The sequence below is a fragment of the Ochlerotatus camptorhynchus genome, unplaced genomic scaffold (genome assembly GCF_037179485.1).
Source record: "Ochlerotatus camptorhynchus isolate MF236.1 unplaced genomic scaffold, CSIRO-AGI_Acam_v1.1 ptg000125l, whole genome shotgun sequence".
NCBI classification, from domain to species: Eukaryota; Metazoa; Arthropoda; class Insecta; order Diptera; family Culicidae; genus Ochlerotatus; species Ochlerotatus camptorhynchus.
The window spans coordinates 1511883-1531153 of NW_027040615.1; the positions used below are offsets into that span (position 1 = coordinate 1511883).

Genomic DNA, 19271 nt, shown 5'->3' on the forward strand with positions numbered 1-19271 from the left:
TCCACAAGGTCGTCGAGCTAACTCTGCATGTCAGAGCGCCGTTGCGCTAATAACGCAACATCATCAGCCAAATCGAAGTCGTTGAGATGTTCCATGGTAATAGGCTGCCACAGCAACCCACGGTTCGGTACACGGTCAACGGCTCCAACCATGATCTCGTCGATTACGATGAGGAACAGTAGCGGTGATAATATACATCCTTGCCTCACACCCGTGATTACCCGAATCGGGTCAGACAAAGCTCCGTTGTGCAACACTCTGCATGAGAAAGCCTCGTACTGCGCTTCGATGAGGTTGACGATCTTATCAGGGACTCCCTTGCGTCTTAGAGCGCCCCACAAGTTTTCGTGGTTTAGTCGGTCGAAAGCTTTTTCGTAGTCAATGAATACTACAGGGACTCTTGGAACTCATTGACCTGCTCCAAGGTGATGCGGAGCGTGACAATATGGTCCACACAGGATCTTCCAGCACGGAATCCTGCCTGCTGTCGTCGGAGAGTTGCGTCGATCTTCTCCTGTATCCGATTGAGGATAACTTTACACAGAACTTGGAGAACAATACACAGTAACATGATGCCTCGCCAGTTGTCGTATACAGTTGGATCCCCCTTCTTGGGGACTTTTACCAAGACGCCCTGCATCCAGTCGGCCGGAAAAGTGGCGGTGTCCCAGATATTGACGAATAGTTGATGCATCTCTGCTGATATGCGATCGACCCCCGGGGCTTTGTTGGACTCCATACTTCGGATGGCTACTTCTATCTCCTGCAACGATGGAGCTTCAGTGCTGACGCGAGTAACGCGCCTCACCCTTGGCGGATCATGCCGAGATGTTGATAGCTGGTTGACCGTTGAAACTTCGAGAAGTTGTTCAAAGTGCTCAAACCAACGTTTCAACTGGTCAGTGGGGTCGGTGAGCAACTGTCCAGTCGCGTCTTTCACAGGCATGCTTGGGTTCATCCTTGCCCCGCTCAGGCGTCGTGAAACATCATAGAGGAGGTGGATATCGCCAATTGCTGCGGCTTTCTCCCCTTCATCAGCCCACACTCACTTGTCCCGTATACAGGAACGTTTAACTTCCCTCTCTAGAGCCGAATACCGCTGACGGGCCTCGTTCTTGGCTCCTCGGGTCTTTGCTCGCTCTATCGCGGCTTTTGCTTCTCTCCGCTCCTCCATCTTCCTCCAGGTTTCATCGGTGATCCACTCCTTGCTCTGAGTGCGCAGCTCACCCAGGTTGTTCTCGCTGGTTTCAATAAAGGCATTCTTGATGCTCGTCCACTGTTCTTGTTGCCACGATCACCATGTCGTTGTTGCCACAAAACTCTGCAAGCAGCTCGCCGTTCTCGCTCATATCTCCGAGACCATGGCGTCCCATAATGCGCTCATAGTCCGAGTTGTCGGAGCCGATCTTCGCATTGAAGTCGCCTGTGTAGATCTTGATATCACCTCTTGGAGTCTTATCCACGACAGCATTCAGTTGACTGTAAAAGTTCTCTTTGTCCTGCAATTCGGCAGCATCGGTTGGCGCATAACATTGGATTATGGTAAGGTTTCGGACCCGTGTTCTGAATCTGGCAACGATTATTCTCTCATTGGTAGGTTCCCACTTGATGAGAGCAGCCTGTGCTTGGGCGCTAAGCAGAAAGCCAACTCCACGATGTCGCGGAGCGTTTTCACCTCGCACACCAGAATATAAAAGTACCAGTCCCGAAGGCAGCTTGTGTTCTACAAAGTTCGGCCAGCGGACTTCACTAAGTCCCAGGATTTCTAGCTTCATACGGCGGGCCTTACTGGCGAGTTGTGCCTGTTTACCCTGTTGGGCTAGCGTCAGTACATTCCATGTTCCAATTCTTGTCCGTTGTTTAGCGCTAAAAGTCGTTGTCTGTAACAATTTGAAGGTTTCGGAGACAGTAGGGGGCTGGCCTAAGATCTCCTATCCGCCGTGATGGGACTGCCATCTTGGGTATAGCTTTCGAGGAGAAGCATTTCGTATTCAGCCGCTGGATGCCAGTCAGACGCTGTTTGAGCCGCCCCTAACATGGAGAACAGACGCTCGGGTTTTGTAAGCCACATCCTCCGAAAAGGATGCAGCTCCCCCTTCCCTGTCACCATGCGACCAAAGTTCCCACCGGGATTGGTTACCCGATCTTCCCTAAGGTTACTCGTACCCCAGCCGGCGCCGCGGGGAGGAAGGGATAGGAGTTACTGGGCAAGAGGCTAAGGACCACTTTCACTTGCGTGACGGGTCTATTTTATAACCTTCAAGTACGCGAAGTACCGGTGGTACGCATTATCCCAGTCATTTGCCAGTCAAAATATGAGCCTGTGAAACAAATTGTAAAGATTGATGAAGGCTTAGAGGTTCAGATGGATTGATGCAGATCGAGATTCAGATGGAGATGTCATCGAGTTGGTGTGGAAAATTATTGATTTTCACTTACATAGCTCCAAGTTTGATTGTAGTAGTCAAAATTAACATGTGGTTGTCATGACAATGATCAACAAGCCTGATGTTGTTATGATGAATTTCTACAGTGAGCATGTATAAGGACGTATACGCGATGATCGATTCTCTTCATCGATTTTCTCTTTGAAGCTACAAATTAGCGAAACAATTTTCTAGAATTTGTTCAATGCAGAGTTGTAACAGGTTACATTGGCTATCAAAAGCAACAGCAAACGCTCCGAGAAACGTTAAATCTAGCGAGTTATAAACAAAAGAGAAAATCGACGAAGAGAATCGATCATCGCGTTTAAGCCCTTATGCATGCTCACTGTCGAATTGGCGTTGTTGTCTTGCACATATTCATCTGTAATTTTGTCTTATTTGTTGATATGTTGTAAAACTGATCTTAACATCAATACAAGCTGAACAATGCTGAATTTTCTTCATCGACTTTCTCTTTCGTTAATAACTTGGGTACAGAACCGTTTCTTGTCGTGTTTGTCGCACTAGAAGCTAGATGATAGCTTCTTCCATCGATCTGTGTGCTGAAAATAGCTCTAGGAATAGGAATAGGAACTCCGGGGAATTGGTAATGCAAAGATCTGAGCTCGGATTTGAGAACATCAGGAAAATTTCGAGAATTTAGGGAAGGTTTTCGGGAAGATATGGGCTCAGGGAAGTTCCGTGAACAAGCTGTCGTGACCGGGTCGAGGTTTCCAGTCTCGGCCACGGCTACACGAATTAATGGTGCAGCTCCCATGGCTGCGGCTGCTTCCGATCCTGCTGCTATTGATGCTGCTGTTCCTTCTGCACGTCTATCTCCTCCAAAATTCGTTACAAGAATGCCGTTAACGTGCTACTACTAAAATGTTTGTTTATTTACTTGTTGTCTTGTGGTTTACAATTATTGTACATTCCAATTGATTTAGCCCGAAAGCTCTTCATCTTTGGTGATTATGTCTGTGACAAGTTACTGTTTGATTTTAGTTTTACATTGTAATAGTTTACATTTTGCTTTTAAGGAAAGCATGTTTGTTGATTAATGAGAAAATTTGATATTCTACCTACTTAACCTAGTTGCATAGCCTAACGTGCCAGAACCCTAATGATCTGTTGATCGGATCGCATGCAGCAATCTCTGAACCTTTCGATGGTAGCAGTTCTCCGTAACGCCAAGGTCTGAAGACCAGCCAGACGGTGGACCTCAGAATTTCTAGTACTCGGTGGACTGTTGAGGATCATCTTCAGGATCTTGTTCTGGATCCTTTGTAGTTTGAGTTGATGAGAATGTGCGCAACTCACCCAGATTGGCAACCCGTACTCTATGACGGGAAGGATTATTTGCTTGTAGACAGCAAGCTTGTTTTTCAGGGATAGGGTGGATCTCCTATTGATAAGCGGGTTTTGTCAACATGCTCCCTGAAAATCAGCTTGCTGTCGAGTGTTAGTCCAAGGTAGACTGCCTCTTTGGACCACTCCACCACTGTCCCGTTTTGGCAGATTTTGTTATTCTCAGACGGAACAAGTCTGGGAGATTTTGAGTGTGGGAAAATTATGAGCTGGGTCTTCGCCACGTTGATACGGATCTTCAAGCTGTTGAAATACTCAGCCTCTCTGGAGTTTGGTTGTCAGAACTCCAATGAACCTACCCTTGTAGACGATGGACGATGGAACAGGATGGGCCCAAGGATACTTCCTTGGGGTACACCTGCACCGATGTTAAAGGCATCCGATGTGATACCATTCAGATAGACCTGGAACGTCCTGTCCGATAGATAACTTTGTATGATCTTCACGAGGAAGATCGGAAGACCGTATCGATGTAACTTGAACAAACGCTTTTTCAACGTCTAACAATGCCATAGCAGGTGTTTTAGAAATTTTTGGGCAGTTTTCTGATTTTTTAAAAGCTTTCGGAATTTCTGGGAATTTCTTGGAAGTTCACGGACTTCCAAGGAAGCTCACGGACTTTCTACGATGTTCCCGGAATTTCTGGAAATTTTCCGAAATCTATGGAAGGTTTTGGATGTTCTTAGAACTTCTGTGAAGCTCTTGGAATTTCTAGGGAGTTCTTGGGATTTTAAATAAGTTATCTGAATTTCTGGTAAGTTTTCAAAATTTGTGGAAAGTTGTTGTATTTTCAAGGAAGCTCTAGAACTTCTGGAATGTTTTCAGTATTTCTTGAATGCCTTGAAATTTCTCAGAAACTACAGGAAGTTCTCGAAAGTTTTGAGGAGCTCTCAGAATTTTTGGGTAGTTTTCTGATTTTTTAGAAGCTCTCGGAATTTCTGAGAATTTCTCGGACGCTCACGGACTTCCAAGGAAGCTCACGGACTTTCTGCGATGTTCCCGGAATTTTTGGAAAGTTTCCGAAATCTATGGGAAGTTTTCGGAAGTTCTTAGAATTTCTGGGAAGCTCTTGCAATTTCTAGGGAGTTCTTTTAATTTCAGATAAGTTATCTGAATTTCTGATAAGTTTCCGAAATTTGTGAAAAGTTCTTGTATATTCAAGGAAGCTCTTGGAACTTCTGGAATGATTTCAGTATTTCTGAGATGCCTTAGAATTTCTCAGAAACTGCAGAAAGATCTCGATATTTTTGAGAAGCTCTCAGAGTTTTTGGGCAATTTTCGGATTTTTCTGAGAAGTTCTCGGAATTTCTGGGCATTTCTTGAAAGTCCACGGACTTTTAAGGAAGTTCATGGACTTTCTACGAAATTCCCGGAATTTTAAGGAAGTTTTCAGATTTTTTGGGAAGTTCTTGGAATTTATTAGAAGTTCTCAAAACATGTGGGATGTTTCCGAATTTCTCTGGAATTCTATGGAGTTCTTGGAATGTTAGGAAAGTTTTACGAACATCTGGGAACAATTCAGTTTTTCTGGAAAGCTCTCAAAGGAGTTCTTGGAATTTCAGAGAAGTTCTCTGAATTTCTAGAAAGTTTCCAAAATTTATGGGAAGGTCTTGGAATTTCAGGGAAGTTCTTGGAACTTCTGGGAAGTGCTCAGTATTTCTGGGAAGCTCTTGGAACTTCTGGGAAGTGCTCAGTATTTCTGGGAAGCTCTTGGAATTTCTAGGGAGTTCTTGGAATTTCAGATAAGTTCTCTGAATTTCTGGAAAGTTTCCGAAATGTATGCACGGAGAACAAATTCGTTAAGTTAAGATAACAATCCTTATAGTTACTTTCACATGGAAACCTATAGTTATTCCAACATTAATTTGACCGTCAACTCAATCATATCTACCTAATAGATTCAACTGTTCATCTTATACTCAATTCAACTATAACTTTGATCAATTATAACAACAGTCAAATGTAATTTATTTATATAATTTGGTTTCAATTGATCATCATAAATCCACATACTTTTAACTTGTGATGCGTAGAGCAGGCGATAAGATAGCTGGCTCTCACGCAGATGAACACGGTTCAAATCTAAGTTGAATGTTCTTGTTCACTTTTTTATGATTTTGCAGTTGTGTTTTTGAGATCGATAAAGAAGCAAAAAAAAACTACCTTAATATGTCGATAATGAAGAGCAGTTTGTTTAATAAACATTGTAAAATTTTGCTTTCCTAACAATAGTTTTCATAAATCAACTAAAGCATAGTTGTATTTTGAAGTTTGGCGTTTGTTCATCTACTGAAAAATATAGTTGAGCCAACCGAGGAGCAAACTATGAACTATAGTTGTTGCCCTCTATATATGGTCAAATCAACTATAGTTTCGGGTTATCTCTATGAACTGAACAATATAGTTATTTTGACCGGAAAAATAATTACGTCTGCTATAATTTGTTCTCCGTGTGGGTAGTTCTTGGAATTTCAGGGAAGTTCTTGGAACTTCTGGGAAGCTTTCAGTATTTCTGAAAAGCTCTCGGAATTTATATGAAGTTCTCAGAAATCATAGGAAGTTCTCGCAATATTTGAGAAATTCTCAGAATTTCTGGAAAGTTTTCGGATTTTTCACACTTGAAATTTCTGGGAAGTTCACGGAAAGTTCACTTCTCAGAATTGATTATTTCTAGGAAAATCTCGGAATATCTGGAATGTTTGTGGAATTTCTTGAAAGTTCTCAGAACTAGTGGGAAGTTTACGGATTCTCGGAAATTTTAGGTATTTTCTTTGATTTTCAGTGAAGCTCGCTGAATTTCTAGTAAGTTTCCGAAATTTGAGGATAATTATTGGAATTTCAGGGAAATTATTGGTACTTCTCAGAGGTTTTCAGTATTTCTGGAAAATTCACGGAATTTTTAGGAAGTTTTCGGAATTTCTTGCAAGATTTTGGAATTTCTCGGAAATTCTAAGGAGTGCTTTGAATTTCAAGAAAGTTTTCTGAATTTTCGGAATGTTCCCGACATTTGTGCGAAGATCTTTGATATTCAGGGAAGTTCTTGTAACTTCTGGTAAGATTTTAGTATTTCTGGGATGATCTCGGAATTTATATGAAGTAAAATCAGAATTTATGATAAGCTCTAAGAATTTCTACGATTTCCTGTAAATTTATGGAACGTTCCTGGAATTTCCAAGAAGTTTCGGAATTTCTACGAAGTTCGTGGAATTTATTACAAGTTCTCAGTATGTTTGTTGAATGTTCTTGAAATTTCAGGGAAGTTCTTCGAAATTATAGGAAGTTCTCTAAATTTTCTAGAAGCCTCCTGGATTTCTGAGCCGTTTTTGGATTTTTCTGAGAAGCTCTTGGAATTTATGGGATTTTCTTGGAAGTTCTAAGATGTGCTAGGAAATTCTCGTAATTTCCAGGAATTTCTAGTCATTTTTTTTTAATTTCTGGGAAATTTTTGCGAAGAACTTTTGGGAAGTAATCCAGATTTCTCAGAATTTCAAGGGAGTTTCTTGGATTTTCAGGGAAGTTCTCTGAATTTATGGTAAGTTTCCAAAATATATGGGTAGTTCTTGGAATTTCAGGGAAGTTTTTGGAACTTCTGGGAAGTCTTCAGTGTTTATGGAAAGCACTCGAAATTTCTAGAGAGGTATTGGAAATTATGGGAAGTTCTTCGAACTTTCGGGGAGGTTTCAGTATTTCTGTCAGTATTTCTGTGAAGCTCTTGGAATTTCTATGAAGTTCTCCGAAACTATAGGAAGTTCTCTTAATTTTTGAGATGCTCTTAGAATTTCTGGAAAGTTTTCGGATTTTCCTGAGAAGTTCTTGGAATGTCTATGCTTAGATTTCTAGGAACTTCTCGGAAATTATGGGAAGTTCACGGTATTTCTAGGTGGTTCTCGCAATATCTGGGAAGGAATTTCTTGGATGTTCTAAGAACTATTGAGAAGTTTTCGGATTCCTCAGATATTCTAGAGAGTTTCTTGGATTGTCAGTAAAGTTCTCTGAATTTCTAGAAGGCTTCGAAAATTAAAGCTTATTCTTGAAATTTCATTAAAGTTCTTGAAACTTCTGGGAAGTTTTTAGTAGTTCTGGAAAGCTTTCAAAGTTTTATGATATTTTCCAAAATTATAGGAAGTTCTCATAGGAATTTCTGGGAAGATTTTTGATTTTTCTGATAAATTCTCAGAATTTCTGAGAGTTTCTGGACGTTCGAGGATTTTCTTGGAAGCTCTTGGAGTATCTGGGTAGTTCTTGTTTTTTTTGGGATTTTTTTGAAATTTCTGGGAAATTCACAGAATTTCTAGGAATCTTTCGAAATTTCTGGGGAATTCATGAAATTTCTAGGATGTTTTTGGAATATCTAGGAAGTTCTATGAATTCTTTCGAAGCCCTTAGAACTAATTTTTTAATTTCTAGGAAGTTCTTGGAATTTTTTAGATGTTCTCTGAATCTCTTGGAAATTCACGGAATTTCTGGAAGATTTCGGAATTTCTGGAAGATTTCGGAATTTCTGGAAGATTTCGGAATTTCTGGAAGATTTCGGAATTTCTGGAAGATTTCGGAATTTCTAGTAAGAACATTCTTTGAAGTTCCCAGAACTTGTGGGAAGTTTTTGGATTCCTCGGAAATTTCTAGGAAGTGCTTTGAATTTAAGGGAGGTTCTCTGAATTTCTGGAAGTTCCCAAAATTAACGTAAAGTTCTTGCGATTTCGGGAAGTTCTTGGAACTTCTAGGGTTCTAGGATGTTTTCAGTAATTACGGCAAACTTTCGGAATTTCTATGGAGTACTCCGAAATAATAGGAAGTTCTCGGAATTTTTGAGAAGTTCTCAGAATTTCTGGGAAGTTTTTGGATTTTTCCAGCAAGTTCTCGGATTTTTTGGGAATTACTTGGAAATTCTCGACTTTCCTGGAAATTGCTCGGAATTTCTGAGAATTTCTGTGAGTTTCTTGGAAATTCTCAGAATGTGTGGGAAGTTTTCGGATTCCTTGGATAATCTAGAGAGAGTTTGGAATTTCAGGGAAGTTCTCTGCAATTCTGGTATGTTCCCGAAATTTATGGGAAGTTCTTGGAGTTTCAGATGATACTCTAAGGAAGCCTAAGCCTGATATTTCAAATGCAAAAATGTCAGATTCCACAAAACATAGAATAATTAAATTGCTACTTTATGTTCATAATAGCACAGCAACCAAGAAGTAGCAGTTTCATATTTGTACGTTTTGTTGGAGCTGACATTTGTGCTCATGAAATTTCTTGCTATCGCTTTCTTAGAGTATCACCTTGAGGGAAGTTCTTGGAACTTCTGTAAATTTTTCAGTTTTTCTTGGATACTCACAGAACTTCAGAATTTCGAAATTATTGTAAGTTTTCGGAATTTGAGAAGCACTCGGACTTTGAGAAGCTCACGGACTTTTTGGGAAGTTTTCAGATTTTTCTGAGAAGTTCTCGGAAATTCTGGGAGTTTCTTGGAAGTTCTCAGATTTTTTTAAAATTTTTCACAATATCTGGGTAGTTCTTGGAATTTATGGGAACTTCTTGGAAATTTTTGAATTTACTGGAAAGTTCACGGATCTTATAAATCAATAAATCAATAAATCAATATATTTATAATTCAATGAATCAATAAATCAATATATCAATAAATCAATAAATCAATAAATCAATAAATCAATAAATCAATAAGTTAAAAAATCAAAAAATCAATAAATCAATAAATCAATAAATCAATAAATCAATAAATAAATAAATCAATAAATCAATAAATCAATAAATCAATAAATCAATATATCAATAAATCAATAAATCAATAAATCAACAAATCAATAAATCAATGAATCAATAAATCAATAAATCAATAAATAAATAAATCAATCAATCAATAATTCAATAAATCAATAAATCAATAAATCAATAAATCAATAAAGCAATAAATCAATAAATCAATTAATCAATAAATCAATAAATCAATAAATCAATAAATCAATAAATCAATAAATCAATAAATCAATAAATCAATAAATCAATAAATCGATAAATCAATAAATCAATAAATCAATAAATCAATAAATCAATAAATCAATAAATTAATAAATCAATAAATCAATAAATCAATAAATCAATAAATCAATAAATCAATAAATCAATGAATCAATAAATCAATAAAACAATAAATCAATAAATCAATAAATCAATAAATCAATAAATCAGTAAATCAATAAATCAATAAATCAATAAAGCAATAAAGCAATAGAGCAATAAAGCAATAAAGCAATAAAGCAATAGAGCAATAAAGCAATAAAACAATAAAGCAATAAACCAATAAAGCAATAAAGCAATAAAGGAATTAAGCAATAAAGCAATAAATCATTAATTAAATAAATCAATAAATTAAGCTTCTGGATTAACATGAAATGTTATTTAACTTTAATTTGGAACAAGGAAAAAGTTAAAAAATCAATGAATACATAAATTAGAAAAAGATAATAGTGTAAATAAATATATAATTTATAAATAAATGAATGTGTACGTAAACATTGATTAATAAATAAATAATACCAATTATAATAAAGCAAGTCAATAACAATAAATAAATAAAATACGTAATAAAAGATCATAAAACATAAATAAATACATAATAAAATGAAAATAAATGTTTAAATAAATAAATAAGTCGATAAATAAATATATAAACAAATAAATAAATAAATTAAATAACATTAAAAAAAACTGTCTAAATAGACAATCAAAGCAATGCATAAATCAATTAAAAATGAATGAATTTATAAACAAATAAATTGATACATAAATAAATAAATCAATAAATAAATAAATAAATTAATAAATAAATAAATAAGTAAATAAATAAATAAATAAATAAATAAATAAATAAATAAATAAATAAATAAATAAATAAATAAATAAATAAATAAATAAATAAATAAATAAATAAATAAATAAATAAATAAATAAATAAATAAATAAATAAATAAATAAATAAATAAATAAATAAATAAATAAATAAATAAATAAATAAATAAATAAATAAATAAATAAATAAATAAATAAATAAATAAATAAATAAATAAATAAATAAATAAATAAATAAATAAATAAATAAATAAATAAATAAATAAATAAATAAATAAATAAATAAATAAATAAATAAATAAATAAATAAATAAATAAATAAATAAATAAATAAATAAATAAATAAATAAATAAATAAATAAATAAATAAATAAATAAATAAATAAATAAATAAATAAATAAATAAATAAATAAATAAATAAATAAATAAATAAATAAATAAATAAATAAATAAATAAATAAATAAATAAATAAATAAATAAATAAATAAATAAATAAATAAATAAATAAATAAATAAATAAATAAATAAATAAATAAATAAATAAATAAATAAATAAATAAATAAATAAATAAATAAATAAATAAATAAATAAATAAATAAATAAATAAATAAATAAATAAATAAATAAATAAATAAATAAATAAATAAATAAATAAATAAATAAATAAATAAATAAATAAATAAATAAATAAATAAATAAATAAATAAATAAATAAATAAATAAATAAATAAATAAATAAATAAATAAATAAATAAATAAATAAATAAATAAATAAATAAATAAATAAATAAATAAATAAATAAATAAATAAATAAATAAATAAATAAATAAATAAATAAATAAATAAATAAATAAATAAATAAATAAATAAATAAATAAATAAATAAATAAATAAATAAATAAATAAATAAATAAATAAATAAATAAATAAATAAATAAATAAATAAATAAATAAATAAATAAATAAATAAATAAATAAATAAATAAATAAATAAATAAATAAATAAATAAATAAATAAATAAATAAATAAATAAATAAATAAATAAATAAATAAATAAATAAATAAATAAATAAATAAATAAATAAATAAATAAATAAATAAATAAATAAATAAATAAATAAATAAATAAATAAATAAATAAATAAATAAATAAATAAATAAATAAATAAATAAATAAATAAATAAATAAATAAATAAATAAATAAATAAATAAATAAATAAATAAATAAATAAATAAATAAATAAATAAATAAATAAATAAATAAATAAATAAATAAATAAATAAATAAATAAATAAATAAATAAATAAATAAATAAATAAATAAATAAATAAATAAATAAATAAATAAATAAATAAATAAATAAATAAATAAATAAATAAATAAATAAATAAATAAATAAATAAATAAATAAATAAATAAATAAATAAATAAATAAATAAATAAATAAATAAATAAATAAATAAATAAATAAATAAATAAATAAATAAATAAATAAATAAATAAATAAATAAATAAATAAATAAATAAATAAATAAATAAATAAATAAATAAATAAATAAATAAATAAATAAATAAATAAATAAATAAATAAATAAATAAATAAATAAATAAATAAATAAATAAATAAATAAATAAATAAATAAATAAATAAATAAATAAATAAATAAATAAATAAATAAATAAATAAATAAATAAATAAATAAATAAATAAATAAATAAATAAATAAATAAATAAATAAATAAATAAATAAATAAATAAATAAATAAATAAATAAATAAATAAATAAATAAATAAATAAATAAATAAATAAATAAATAAATAAATAAATAAATAAATAAATAAATAAATAAATAAATAAATAAATAAATAAATAAATAAATAAATAAATAAATAAATAAATAAATAAATAAATAAATAAATAAATAAATAAATAAATAAATAAATCAATAAATAAATAAATAAATAAATCAATAAATCAATAAATCAATAAATCAATAAATCAATAAATCAATAAATCAATAAATCAATAAATCAATAAATCAATAAATCAATAAATCAATAAATCAATAAATCAATAAATCAATAAATCAATAAATCAATAAATCAATAAATCAATAAATCAATAAATCAATAAATCAATAAATCAATAAATCAATAAATCAATAAATCAATAAATCAATAAATCAATAAATCAATAAATCAATAAATCAATAAATCAATAAATCAATAAATCAATAAATCAATAAATCAATAAATCAATAAATCAATAAATCAATAAATCAATAAATCAATAAATCAATAAATCAATAAATCAATAAATCAATAAATCAATAAATCAATAAATCAATAAATCAATAAATCAATAAATCAATAAATCAATAAATCAATAAATCAATAAATCAATAAATCAATAAATCAATAAATCAATAAATCAATAAATCAATAAATCAATAAATCAATAAATCAATAAATCAATAAATCAATAAATCAATAAATCAATAAATCAATAAATCAATAAATCAATAAATCAATAAATCAATAAATCAATAAATCAATAAATCAATAAATCAATAAATCAATAAATCAATAAATCAATAAATCAATAAATCAATAAATCAATAAATCAATAAATCAATAAATCAATAAATCAATAAATCAATAAATCAATGAATCAATAAATCAATAAATCAATAAATCAATAAATCAATAAATCAATAAATCAATAAATCAATAAATCAATAAATCAATAAATCAATAAATCAATAAATCAATAAATCAATAAATCAATAAATCAATAAATCAATAAATCAATAAATCAATAAATCAATAAATCAATAAATCAATAAATCAATAAATCAATAAATCAATAAATCAATAAATCAATAAATCAATAAATCAATAAATCAATAAATCAATAAATCAATAAAACAATATATCAATAAATCAATAAATCAATAAATCAATATATCAATATATCAATAAATCAATAAATCAATAAATCAATAAATCAATAAATCAATATATCAATAAATCAATAAATCAATAAATCAATAAATCAATAAATCAATAATTTTTTTTTTATATCTTTATCAAGGAGACTTTCAGCCGTTGGCTGGATAAATCAATAAATCAATAAATCAATAAATCAATAAATCAATAAATCAATAAATCAATAAATCAATAAATCAATAAATCAATAAATCAATAAATCAATAAATCAATAAATCAATAAATCAATAAATCAATAAGTCAATAAAGCTATAAATCAATAAATCAATAAATCAATAAATTAATAAATCAATAAATCAATAAATCAATAAATCAATAAATCAATTAATCAATAAATCAATAAATCAATAAATCAATAAATCAATAAATCAGTAAATCATTAAATCAATAAATCAATAAATCAATAAATCAATAAATTAATAAAGCAATAAAGCGATAAAGCAAAGAAGCAATAAAGCAATAAATCAATTAAGCAATAAAGCGATAAAGCGAGAAACCAATAAATCAATAAATCAATAAATCAATTAAGCAATAAAACGATAAAGCAATAAAGTAATAAAGCAATAGAACAATAAAGCAATAAATCAATAAATAAATAAATCAATAAATCAATAAATCAATAAATCAATAAATCAATAAATCAATAAATCAATAAATCAATAAATCAATAAATCAATAAATCAATCAATCAATAAATCAATAAATCAATAAATCAATAAATTACTAAAGCAATAAAGCGATAAAGCAATGAAGCAATAAAGCAATAAATCAATTAAGCAATAAAGCGATAAAGCGATAAAGCGAGAAACCAATAAATCAATAAATCAATAAATCAATAAATCAATAAATCAACAAATCAATTAAGCAATAAAACGATAAAGCAATAAAGTTATATAGCAATAAAGCAATAAAGCAATAAAGCAATAAAGCAGTAAAGCAATAAAGCAATAAAGCAATAAAGAAATAAAGCAATAAAGCAATAAAGCAATAAAGCAATAAAGCAATAAAGCAATAGAACAATAAATCAATAAAGCAATGAAGCAATAAAACGATAAAGCAATAAAGTTATATAGCAATAAAGCAATAAAGCAATAAAGCAATAAAGCAATAAAGCAATAAAGCAATAAAGCAATAAAGAAATAAAGCAATAAAGCAATAAAGCAATAAAGCAATAGAGCAATAAAGCAATAAAGCAATAGAACAATAAAGCAATAAAGCAATAAAGCAATAAAGCAATAAAGCAATAAAGCAATTAAGCAATTAAGCAATAAAGCAATTTAGCAATAAATCATTAATTAAATAAATCAATAAATTAAGCTTCTGGATTAACATGAAATGTTATTTAACTTTGATTTGGAACAAGGAAAAACTTAAAAAATCAATGAATACATAAATTAGTAAAAGATAATAGAATAAATAAATATATAATTTATAAATTATATAGCATCAATAAATAAATAAAACCAATAATAATAAAAATAAAATAAAAGATCATAAAACATAAATAAATGCGTGATAAAATTAAAATAAATGCATAAATAAATAAATAAGCCGATACATAAATAAATGATCAAAACAATAAATAAATTGAATAACATTAAAAAAAACTGTCTAAATAGACGATCAAAACAATGCATATAAACAATTAAAAAATGAATAAATTTATAAATAAATAAATTAATAAATTAATAAATGAATAAATAAGAAATAAAACAAAAAAATAAAATAAAAAATAAAACAAGTTCAATACATAATTTAATAAATATATAAATAATATATAAATAAATAAATATATAAATAAATAAATAAATAAGTCAATGCAAAAATAAAATAAACAAATCAATAAAGTGAGAAGTAAAGCAAAGAAATGAACATTCTTTTCAGGCGTCCACAACATAATTTTCATTATGACACCTGCTCAAATTAAAATTGTGAGGAAATTATACATACCGGGCCCAAGGACGCTACTTTCTCATAAGTGTTAGTAATATATTTTTTTCCTTGATTTGTTTTCCGTCGATCTTGTTTTTTGTACTGAGCACCAATGCTACCAACGCCAGGGAAGCAGCTCCCACACCTGGACCATACCTATCGACCCATCAACTCATGAACCGGGGACCAACGGCTTTACTTTTCTTCCGACGGAAGGCGTGATCAGAGATGAATGCCTCAGAAAATCCCGGTGGCACCGACTGGGATTGAACCCAGGCCTGCTGGCTGGGATGAGAGGCAATCACGCTTATCACTACACCATCGCCGCCGCTATTTAGTAATACATACCACGTTGAATTGGAAAATAAACTTTCCACAACTGCATCATCAAAGTGAAGCTCACATGGTCAAGTTTAATGCCGTTAGCTTTCCCGTGGTGAGTTCTGCGCATGCGCTTATTGGCGTGAAAGCTCCGCAATGCCAAGTTATACCAGCTTTGTGCAATAATTTTATGGCAGATCGAACTCACAGCATGCATACGTTTATAGCTTAATTTTCCTACCCGTTTGGAATTTAAAAATAAATATGGAATTGTCGAAGAAACGGATCAGCACAAGTTATTCATGTTTTCAAAATAAATCGATTTATTATCCCTAAAAAAAAACTGTTTTTGGTTTCGTTCATCCTTAACACCTACCGCAATGTATTTCATAAACTATAAACATGAATAAACACAATAATTTACTGGTATAGAAATAGGCAGAGAAGTAGTACACAGACTGGTAGTAAATAGATGTAAATCGGATAAATTGTGCTTGGCTTGTGCATACTCACAAAAAAAAACTATATTAGTACTATAATTCCTGCACTCTCAAAATCACCTTTAATATAAGGGTGAAGATTGCAATTATTGTCACTTGTACCCGACGACTGATAAGACACTTGAGAACGAATCGAAACACATGATGAAACTGTCACTATTTACAAAACGGAAAACAAAATATGCTCGATATATGTACACGGCTAAATCTAGTAGGAAAATTTTACACGGAAGCTTCCTCACTCCGATGAACAGCGGGAATGCGAAGAGTCCGCGCGCGAAGCGGAAGCCCCCTTCTTGGCGACGAGAACACTGACATTCAGCTTATAGGTTATGTTTTGGGCTTTGTTTTGGTTCTGTTTGACCCCGTATTTACAATCGTTGGTTCTAACTAAGATTCCATTAGGTTAACTAAACAGTAGGTAGGTTAGCTTAAAAGGTTGAGAGTCGTTTGGTTACGTCTAGGTGGTGGTTGGTTTTGAGCGTTTCCTAGGTCTAATAGGTTTCTACCACGGATGGTTATTTGGAATGTTCCAACTTCTGCCTGTGTGTCGACTTTGTTTGTTCCGTTACCTATAAACTAGTTAGTAGCTGCTCACATGACTGATTTGCTTTCGTCCGCGACGGACCCACCGACCTGCTGCTCCCCGTTGTTAATACTATCTTCGTTCGTATCGCTGGATTCCGTCCCACTACACTGGTAGTCCATTCCGGTGGGTGGTTCTTCCTCGTCCGGAAGCTTCACGGTGAGGATCGAGTTCATTGGAAGCAGCGCTTCCAAGCTGGAACAGTCGTCCTGACATTGGGAGGAACTAGTCCCGGTCGAACAGACCGCCGTCGTCGTCGATGCCGTGGCCGGTAGCGTGCTGACGTTGCTGACCGTCGACGAACTGGAGAACGTCCGGCCTTTGATACTGTTGCTCGAGTGTTGCCTCAGGAGGATCTCGTGAATTGGGATCTCGTACCCGTTGTCTGTTGGCATCACCTGGTTCTGATGCTGTGGCGGCGGAAGTCCAACGGTGAGAGGGACATCCTCGCCTGTCGAACACTTGCTATTCTGGCTGTGACTATCTTCGTAGACCAGTTCCAGATACTTCGGGATGGTCGTGGTCATCAAGGTGGCTCCACTTCCACCACTCGAAGAGGTCGGTGGAGTGATGATGAAGCCTCCGCCGCTTCCACTGTTGCCGACGAATTTGATGTCTGTGAGAGGGAAAGTGAGAGAGAGAAGAAAAAGGTGGTTAATTGGTCGCGGTTCCGGCTGAGACGGGCTCGGTGAAATGGAACGCCTGATAATGTACCTGCCATGAACGGATTGTGATTGATGTCGGAAAGCAGATAGGATCGGTTAAACACCGCACCTAGAATGCGTACAAATAGAGAGAGAGAGAAAGCAAAGCGAATCCGAATTAGTGAGTGGATGAGTTCAAACGAAGGGGTTAGTTGATCGAACTTAGGGGATGATCGGAACGACAACTTACCGTTCTGAACCTTACAGGGAAATTGGGAAGTGATTTGTATTGAATCGCTGGTTCGTTCCTTGAGAGATTTCAGCACTTCCAGCAAGTAGCGGAAGGTCGGTCGATCTTCCGGCGAGTAGCTCCAGCACTTCAGCATCAGTTGATATCTGAAAAAAAGGGCGTAAGAACCGTGAGTCAACAATGTTTGGTTTATAGAAGACGCAAACTTACAGTTCTTCCGGGCAGTCCTGTGGTCGACCAAGTCGACCACCGTCCCGCACATAGTGCAGCACTTCGACGTTGTTCCTGGCCGGATACGGCTGCTGCCCTAGGGTCATGATCTCCCACAGGAGCACGCCGAATGCCCAAATGTCCGACTGAGACGTGAACACTCCATCGACTAGACTTTCCGGAGACATCCACCTGACCGGTAGCAGTCCTTCTCCCTCCTTTCTGTAGTAGTCATTTTTGTAGATGTCCCGAGCCAGCCCGAAATCGCCGATCTTGACGACTCGCTCCCTCGGATCCATTGACGAAACCAAACAGTTTCGACAGGCCAAATCCCGGTGGACAAAGTGCATCTCCTCCAGGTAGCGGCAACCCGTCGCGACGTCTACGCACATCGATATCAGATCGAGAAGCGTCAAAATCGAAGGAATACCCGGCGTCGGACGATTCGAGCGTAGATAGCTCAGCAGGTCACCTCCCTGCATCAGCTCCATGATGATGTACAGCGAGTCCAGATCCAAACAAACCCCGATCAGCTTCAGTATGTGTTTGTGCTTGAAGTTGCTCATCAGATGAGCTTCCTGCAGGAATTCAGCCTTCTCCTGCTCGGTAGCTCCCTTCCGGAGAGTCTGCAATGAAGCTCATTAGTTTCAGATCCTCTAAACACAAACTCAAAAAACTTACCTTGATCGCAACGCGAGTCTCCGCATCGGCTCCTACTCCCTTGACGATTCCTTCGTACACCTCACCGAACGCTCCGCTGCCCAAGAATGGTGAACTGGTCATCGAAATCTACAACGAAAAATCACAGTCACAATTAGACTAGACCTCAATCGCACACACCCCAAACCCCTTAACTGACCTGCTCGCGTCGGATCTGCGGCAGCAGTGCAATCTCCGAGTCCGTCAGCGGGCTCGAGCTGTACAGGATGTTGTTGCTGTGAATGAAATTGCCGCGCCGTGGCAGCTCGCGAAGGTTCGCCAGCTCCACATCTGGAATGCGAGTAGTGGTTGCATCAATTAGAATTTTCTTTTCAAGCTCGGCGCGACGGCACGCTGGAAGGAGAAACACAATGGAAATAACACACATGACATGAGAATGGACGACAATGATGCATGATGCGAGATGGCGGGTTGGTGGATGGAATGAACAGAGGATGCG

General features: G+C 32.4%; 1 protein-coding gene across 6 annotated transcripts in view; it reads right to left on the reverse strand.

Moving 5' to 3' along the window:
* Positions 1 to 16730: 16730 nt before the first annotated feature.
* sev (sevenless) overlaps positions 16731 to 19271 on the reverse strand; it is a 67431-nt gene continuing 64890 nt past the window's right edge. For 3 of the 6 annotated variants that reach the window (XM_065220399.1, XM_065220395.1, XM_065220394.1), the window contains exons 9-14: positions 18972 to 19165; positions 18794 to 18901; positions 18113 to 18738; positions 17903 to 18048; positions 17723 to 17782; positions 16731 to 17624 (exon numbers count right to left, since the gene is read on the reverse strand). In XM_065220399.1, coding sequence (XP_065076471.1) covers positions 17017 to 17624; positions 17723 to 17782; positions 17903 to 18048; positions 18113 to 18738; positions 18794 to 18901; positions 18972 to 19165 — 1742 coding nt within the window. In that variant the 3' untranslated portion in view covers positions 16731 to 17016. The remainder of the gene's footprint in view (positions 17625 to 17722; positions 17783 to 17902; positions 18049 to 18112; positions 18739 to 18793; positions 18902 to 18971; positions 19166 to 19271) is intronic. The other 3 variants (XM_065220398.1, XM_065220397.1, XM_065220396.1) reach the window with 2 other exon arrangements.